The 8,389-nt window shown below is 30.4% G+C and overlaps 1 protein-coding gene across 1 annotated transcript; it reads right to left on the bottom strand.

The window, feature by feature from the left end:
- Positions 1 to 1,965: 1,965 nt before the first annotated feature.
- On the bottom strand, positions 1,966 to 2,826 carry LOC129003615 (death-associated inhibitor of apoptosis 1-like). The gene has a single exon (XM_054431913.1). It carries the CDS (start codon positions 2,824 to 2,826, stop codon positions 1,966 to 1,968), a length of 861 nt encoding a protein of 286 aa, XP_054287888.1.
- Between the last annotated feature and the right edge of the window lie 5,563 nt (positions 2,827 to 8,389).

Consider the following 8,389-nt stretch of genomic DNA (forward strand, 5'->3'; position numbering starts at 1 on the left):
TTCGAAAAAAATGTGTTTTTTCTGCACCACCCTATATTAATTAATTTAAATTAAACATTGTATAATAATACATATTTATGATCAAATAAAATTACAGAATACATCAAATACTTGTGAAAAACAGTCTACGAAATAACATGCGTCCCTGCAAAGAGATAATCCTACTCTTTTCTCTCCACTTCCTCATCACCATCCCCTCTTCCTTGCCATCCTCTAAATACATATTGTATCCAGGTTTTCTAAGTTTAACAATTAAGAAATCTAGGCTACATCTTTTATTTCAATCTCTTCTAATTCATTCAATTTAATATATAGGCTATCTAAATTGTTACAATCATTAAATGGCTCCACCCAAAATGACTTTCGTTCATAACAACCAATTATGCTGTAAATTAGTATATCTAATATTTTACATTTAGAGAAGGTATTGGTCTTTTCCAAAACTTCAGACATTGAAATCCCATTATTAACCATTGTACTACCATCTAAAAACTGTAAAGACATTTTATCAAAATAAACACCCAATCTCAATGGATTTCCATCAAAATCAATTCTATGTATTATTTCCCCCTTCGTGATTAAATTTAAAATGATGCAACCAGTTTTCTCTTTCCACATATTTTTAATATTAACAGAGGAAACATCAGTATCAATTAAATCCATAACTGAGACTGACCAATATATTGTGACTAATAGTTTTAGTAGCGGTTTTTGCACTTTCTTAAAAATGAAATTGTAAAATATAGGTTAAATTGGTAACATTGTGTCTCCTTACTTATTAAAAATTAAAATCAAATATTTAAGTAAATATTATTTAATTTGAATAATTGAACAATCTATAATTATAAATACATTGTTAATTAATAAGATTACAAAACACATAAAATACTTGAAAAAAATAATCTACTCTGTATAATTTCTTCCTTAATAGTTGTAGCTTTTCTCTTTTGCAACTTGTCAGATTTATTTTTATGTCCAACTCTTTTAAATTGTTAGGGTGGACACTGCTTAAAATTATAAACTTGGGTCTATGAAGTTGTTTCAAACAGTTTGCAACACAATCATATGAGTTCCGTCCAAGGCAAAATATAGGAATTGGTGATTCAAAGCTATTTGAATGACTTTGAAGAATGAGTTTCAGAATATGTAATAACACTGGATTAAATGCATTGATCAAACATCTTTTTTGAGTTTGGTTATACTTTGTAAAAATCATTGGTGTTCTTAGAAATAAAACGTTTCCATTTTTCTGGATTGATGTAACTTTATCAAGCATCTCAAGTTTGCTCATAGATCTATCACTTTTTTCTCTATTTCCTGTAGAAAGGAGAAGATTTTTATCAATTATTATAGAGTTTCTTATAACACCAACAACAATTCCTTGCACTTTTCTTGGAGATGTTTTAAAAAGTTCATATTCAAACTCTCTTCTCACATCTTCATAAAAATAACTGGAATCACCACTAGATTTGGTGTTAGTTATTTGTTTAACCTGTTCAAGATATTTGTCAAATGCTTCCATGATTAAAGTCACAATGTTATTCACACACTACTTTCCAGTAAACTAATCTATTGAATAAACCAACCCTACTTTTATAGTACATTTTAAATAAATAAATAGAATATACTCAATAAAATATTTCACTTTAGTATTTTAACAATTACACCCTTATTTTATATTTCACAATATTATTATTTATACTCATTTTAAAATTTGATTAATTGTAATTTTTCATAAAAGTTTATTTCAGTAGTATTAAATAATCACTTTCAATGTTCAAAGAATATTTTTATTTGTTCACTGACACTAAAATCATATTAAGCAAAATTATTAACAAATTTCATATAAGATGTCTTAATTTTATTTTTCTACTATATTGTAACAATAATCAAATGATGTTAAAATATTAAAACTTATATACGATTTTTAAAATATTTATAAACAAAATTTCTAAGTTTGCAATGTTATGAAAAAAACACATGGATGGTTGCAGTGATATCTTGGCGACAAACTGCACATTTAGTTAGTGACAAAGCACATTTTACACAGGCCACAGCATGAGCACAGGGTAAGAACACAATAGCCACTTCTTCCATATAGCATATTTTGCATTCATTGTTTCCTAGATTATTTTTTTGTAATTTTGTACTTATTATGTCTTGATTATCCTCCTCTTGTTTTAATTTACATTCATTTAAACCCTCTTGTTTTGATTCTTTTGTTGGAGATTTTGCACATACATTACTAACAAAGCTTTTTCCCTTGGTTGTTAGCAAAAAATAACATTTTGAGAAGTGTCTAGCATGTTCAACCCAAGGTTCATCTGATTCCTTACTCCAATTATTCAACCCCCCACCACAGTAATAGCATATAACGCCATCTTCTTTCCCTGTATAAAAAAATCCAGCCTCACTGAACATTTCAGGTGTAAATTTTGGTGTTTTTGGCCATTTTTGATAAGATTTAAGTCTTGACTCTAATAATTTAAACTGGGGAATGGATGGAAATTTGATTTGATTTATCCCTAAGTTTTGTAGTGATGGTTGTTGATCTTCAGAGATATTTTTTACGGGAACATTTCCACATGGCATGTTTTGGACAAATTTACATGAAGGTGACCATCTTTTATGATCTAGTGTGGGATCATCTCCCTCAACCCAAGATCCAATTTCAACACCACAAAATGCACACCGAACAACGTCTTCTCTTTGAAAATAATAGAATCCAGAAGTAGCCATTGAACTTGGATTTAAAAATGAAACTGGCCAATTGACAAAACTGTTGAGTCTTTCTGTTTTATATCGAAATCTTAGAGTATCAGACATATTCAAATTTAGCAATACTGTTCTTGAAAACTATTATTTGGTATTTCTATTTTGTTTAGGAATTCGGTCTCATCTTCTGTCAGTTTGGGCGTTTTTATGTTATTTTTAGAGGGATTGTTAATTGTCTGTCCCTGAAAACTATTATCATATACATCCATTGTATCTAAAAATTCTATCTCTTCTTCTGTCAGTAGGGGTGTTTTAATTTTAAATGTTTTAATTTCTGAGGCATTATTTATTATTTCTTCTTCATTCTGCAACGGTTCATCAGGAGTTATAATTCTATGTTCTGTTTGATGATGTCCTTCGTCTCCAATAGTTAAATTTAAATTTATAACTTGTTTTAAATATTCTTCAGAGTTTCCTCCATATTGTGATTCTGTTTGTAAGGATGGTTCATCAGGATTTACATCTACATTTTCTGGTTTATAATATCTTTCATCTTCCATAGTTATTTTTTCATTTATGTCTTGATTCAAATATTCCTCCGAGTTTTCTCCATGTTGTAATGTAAATTCTATTTTAGTACTATTAGATTTGATTTTTTCTGAGATTCTTGAAAATACTAAATTCTTTTCTCTTTTAGTTAAATCTGAACTGGGACTTTGCTCAAAATCTTCTTCAAAGTTATTATATTGTTGTGGTGTAACATTGGCTTTATTAATATTAATTGTACATACTTTATTCTTGTTCTTTTTAGTATATTTTCTTGTTTTTGTTACTCTTTTCCAAACTAGTTGTTCTTCTTTTGGAAATATATGAATTAAGAATAAAATTAAGTTTTCAATCTGTAAACGATAAATTGGGTTCAAATGGTAAAAGTTTGACTTAACAAATAAAAATTTTAAAATACCTTCAACAATTCTCTTTTCCTTTCTGTATTTCAATGTTGGTTCCATGTTTCCACTAAGGCTTTCAAATACTTACTAGTTAAATTCCAACACTGAGGCTATCTGCTTTTACCAGAGTTTTCAATTGGGGGTTGTAGTGGTGGTGGGGGGTTAAAAATATTGGTGGGGGGATGGCATTTGTTAATTATAGCACTTGAACTATAATTATTATTTTCAAATTAATTTATAATATAATTGTATTTTCATTTTATCTTTTGATAATTTAAAATATTTGTTTTTCATAACTAACAATCAGTATTAAAGATTATACTTCTGGAGGGTACACATAAGGAATTATATATTCTGGTTCATCATCTTCTTGGAATTTTGCAATTATACATAGATTTGTTGTTTGTTCCAAGGATACTTCAAGGTTATCATCGTGTTGTAATGGATCAATAATCGTATCATTATTATTTGTCAAACTTACTTTGTTTTTCCTAATGTATTTTCTTTTTGTTGACACCTTTTTCCAAACTGAGTGTTGTTCTTGTAATGGAAAGTTACTAATTAAAAATGATATCAAGTTTTCAATTGGTAACTTGTACTTTGCGGTGGTTTGAGACAACTGTCAGCTGACTCGGAACCTTCGAGTGGAGATTGGAAGTGAAGACGCTGAATCATACTCATTTGGCCGCCATCACACCATTCAACTAGACAGAAATCTCTGCAACTTCTGGACGCCGGTCTACAAATTTTGCCCTCAGACTCTTAAGACAGTTGGGATTCCAGAAAAAGTCCTTAATTGCTTCAGGGTTCTAAATTCCATTAATTTGTTTGTAATTAAAATAATTTTCAGTTGTTCAAGCAAGTTACAGATTGTCGTAGTCAACGTGAACTAGGTTTTTCTCAAGCCAAATTAACACGAAATTATAATTCCAGGGTTGACCTTATGTAGGTAATTTAGACCAATGTGGGTAAGACACAAACAATGTTGATAATTTTATAGTTTTAAGTACATTTTCCCTGTTTTGTGATAGAAATTGTCTTGTAATTTTCATGTTGGTGTAAAGCAACAAGTTTGCAACAGGAGTCAGTCACATGGTCTCAAATTTTGCAAAATTGTTTAAACCATTTGTTTACAATCAGTTTTGATTTCTCAAAGTTAGGTTAGGTTGTCCAAAAGGAAGAAATGATATATTTAGTAGTTTTTAGAAATTTTTGTCATTCTTGGCCTAGGCCTACCTTGTACTTGTTCATCATGCTTTTGTTCATATGTAGTTCAGTGTTTTAAATATTTCTTGTTTAGCTTAGAAAATGTAATCAACCTACGCTCTCTAAATTAAATAAATGTAAAGAATGTATTTTGTAAATTATTTATTTTGTAAATGTCAGAAACCAAATTGTTGCTCAGTTGTTCTAAGATAGGCCTAACTTTGAGGCAAGAACAGTTTAAGACCTAGTTTTACTTACTGTTAATGACCTTTTGTCATAACAACTACAAAATGGATTAAAATTTCAGTTAATCAAGGCCTAGCCTTTATGGAACACATGACTTAATAGTCAGGTAAATATAGGATATGACCTTAAAAAAATTGCAAGAAAACGTTTTATGGTTTTATTTTGTAGAGTTGGGTTTGCAGAATGACATACTAAAAGTTGCCAAAAATCGGTGCACGAGAAAACCACTAAAATCACAATTTAAAATGGCGGCTTTTTTCAACATTGGACAAATTAAAAAAACATATTTCACATGTATTTGTTATGCACATTTTTCGAGATATTGACTTGGGACCACCGCCTGTATTTATTGAGTGGTTAGTATTTCATTTTGATAGGGAACATGTTTTTGGCCGCCATCTTGGATCCGCCATATTGGACATAGATAATTTTTTTTCAATGTAATGATAGTGTTGTGACACATCATTACCAACTACATTTTTACACTGATTTCAATGCCGAAATCCGTTTTTAAATATCTTTATTCATTTAGAAGATATATACAAAAGAAAACTCTGCACCATACATTTCTTATGGACGTTTCGTAGTTTGATATTTTTTTTTTAATTATTTTTCTTATATCTCCAGTTCTTATTAACGCGTGTAGTTCGTTCTAGGCTTAAAATATTCAGTAATGTAAGGGCTTTCATTTGAGCTCTTGATCATTAAAATCAGACAAGTTAAAGACCAGCTACAAACCTCAGAACAATATTAAATTTAACTTTTTATAAATATATTTTTATTAAAAAATTTATAACTCGGGTTGTTAATACGTCACCGAGTTCTTTCTGGTCTCAAATTACTCAGTAAATGTTTGGCTTTAATTTTATTGATCATTAAACAAAATCTGACAATTTTAAAATGAGTCATGGGCCATAATTTAACATTAAAATGTATTTATTTTGAAATTTGTCTTTAGTTAAAGACGTATATCCCCAATTCAAAATAACTCCCAAAACTCTTTATAGTCTTAAATAATTCGCCTAATTATTGACTTTTATTTTAGCTATGGATTACTTTCCGGGAGTTATTAGGGTTTGGGATATATGTCCTTAACTAACGACAAATTTCAAAATAAATACATTTTAATGTTAAATTAAGAACCATGACTCATTTTAAAATTGTCAGATATTGTTTAATGATCAATAAAATTAAAGCCAAACATTTACTGAGTAATTTGAGACCAGAAAGAACTCGGTGACGTATTAACAACCCGAGTTATAAATCTTTTAATAAAAATATATTTATAAAAAGTTAAATTTAATATTGTTCTGAGGTTTGTAGCTGGTCTTTAACTTGTCTGATTTTAATGATCAAGAGCTCAAATGAAAGCCCTTACATTACTGAATATTTTAAGCCTAGAACGAACTACACGCGTTAATAAGAACTGGAGATATAAGAAAAATAATTAAAAAAAATATATCAAACTACGAAACGTCCATAAGAAATGTATGGTGCAGAGTTTTCTTTTGTATATATCTTCTAAATGAATAAAGATATTTAAAAACGGATTTCGGCATTGAAATCAGTGTAAAAATGTAGTTGGTAATGATGTGTCACAACACTATCATTACATTGAAAAAAAATTATCTATGTCCAATATGGCGGATCCAAGATGGCGGCCAAAAACATGTTCCCTATCAAAATGAAATACTAACCACTCAATAAATACAGGCGGTGGTCCCAAGTCAATATCTCGAAAAATGTGCATAACAAATGCATGTGAAATATGTTTTTTTTTAATTTGTCCAATGTTGAAAAAAGCCGCCATTTTAAATTGTGATTTTAGTGGTTTTCTCGTGCACCGATTTTTGGCAACTTTTAGTATGTCATTCTGCAAACCCAACTCTACAAAATAAAACCATAAAACGTTTTCTTGCAATTTTTTTAACGGTCCCTTTGTAAGTTTGTTTAGTTTGCCTGGACTATAAGTTATAGGACTACTGTTAATACTTAACCAGAACAGAAATTATTCACGAGGAATTACAGGGTGTACGTTCCGGCCTGCAAGAGTTCCTACCTACGGCTTGTGAGAGATTCGACCTACTGCTGGAGAGATGTTCCCAGAATTAGCCCACTTACAACCTTGGCCTATCCAACATCGTACCTGGCTGCGGACCTGGACCACGTCCACCCCTACCACCTGTCACCGCAGCGGACCTCCACTGTCTGATAAGTCCTAGGCTAGCCTTTACCATAACTTCCATCTGACTACAGTTCAACTATCAGCCTACTAAATCATTTTAAATTTGGCCAAATATAAAACCTAAATCAATTTCTCTGGACATTTAACTTACTCAACTTCTGGTGCATCAAGATTCAAATTTCATTCAAATTTTACCCAAACTCTCTTCAGACTGTATTTTGTGCAACTCCAAGTGCCAAGTGAGCTAGACGCAACTAAACCATCGTCTCAACATATTCTGTGGGCTAGGCCTAACTTTTAGAGATATATAGATTACGATAATCGTTCGGATTGTAGCCGAAAGGTAATAGTGTCTTTGATATTTGTCGCTGGTGTTACCTAGTTTTAAGATTGTCTGTTTTATTATTATTGTGTATTTAGTATTGTGTCACATTATGCTCTGCTGGATTGATTAGAGACCTGATATATTTTGTCTCTGTTGTCACCTGTTTAATTGTAAGATTGTCTATTATTACTGTATATTTTGTGTCCTATTATTGCTATGTCGGATTGATTATTGACTACGGTCGAACATATATTATATCTAATATTGTCTTTTGAGTAAAATTAATTGTTGCTTTTCTGTAAATATATTTTGCTACCGTCTGTGCAGTCGGAAATTCCAAAAGCTTTTGGTCACAAAAAAAAAGTAAATAAATAAATAGCCTATTTGAGTTATATTTTTAGGTTCAAGTGTCTGGGTAGTAACGAATACTGAACAAAGAACATTGTATGTAGCATTTTGATTGATTATTATTTCGTACCGGACATTTGAGTCAGGCTTGTCTGTTCAAAATATTAACTTGTAATAAACCTTAATTTATTTTGTCATATCTTGTGTCATTTTTGAAAACCAGTGTATTTGTCATAGTGTATTATAGTGGGCGTAGGTGGGTTAACCCCTGAATTATCCAGTTTTATTCACAATTTTCTCTAAATTTAAACCCATCCCAACGCTAAATCACATAGATTTTAGGGACCTGTCGAACCTCATGGTATATAGGAGCATAGGTTAAGACACTCAATACTACAGAGATCTGCAAAATCT

This window comes from Macrosteles quadrilineatus, unplaced genomic scaffold (assembly GCF_028750875.1).
Source record: "Macrosteles quadrilineatus isolate MER2022 unplaced genomic scaffold, UCM_ALF_1.0 Scaffold_9__3_contigs__length_116548681, whole genome shotgun sequence".
NCBI lineage: Eukaryota > Metazoa > Arthropoda > Insecta > Hemiptera > Cicadellidae > Macrosteles > Macrosteles quadrilineatus.

Excerpts from the sequence above, each read along its gene's own strand:
- LOC129003615 (XM_054431913.1), bottom strand. The coding sequence starts at position 2,826 with ATGTCTGATACTCTAAGATTTCGATATAAAACAGAAAGACTCAACAGT.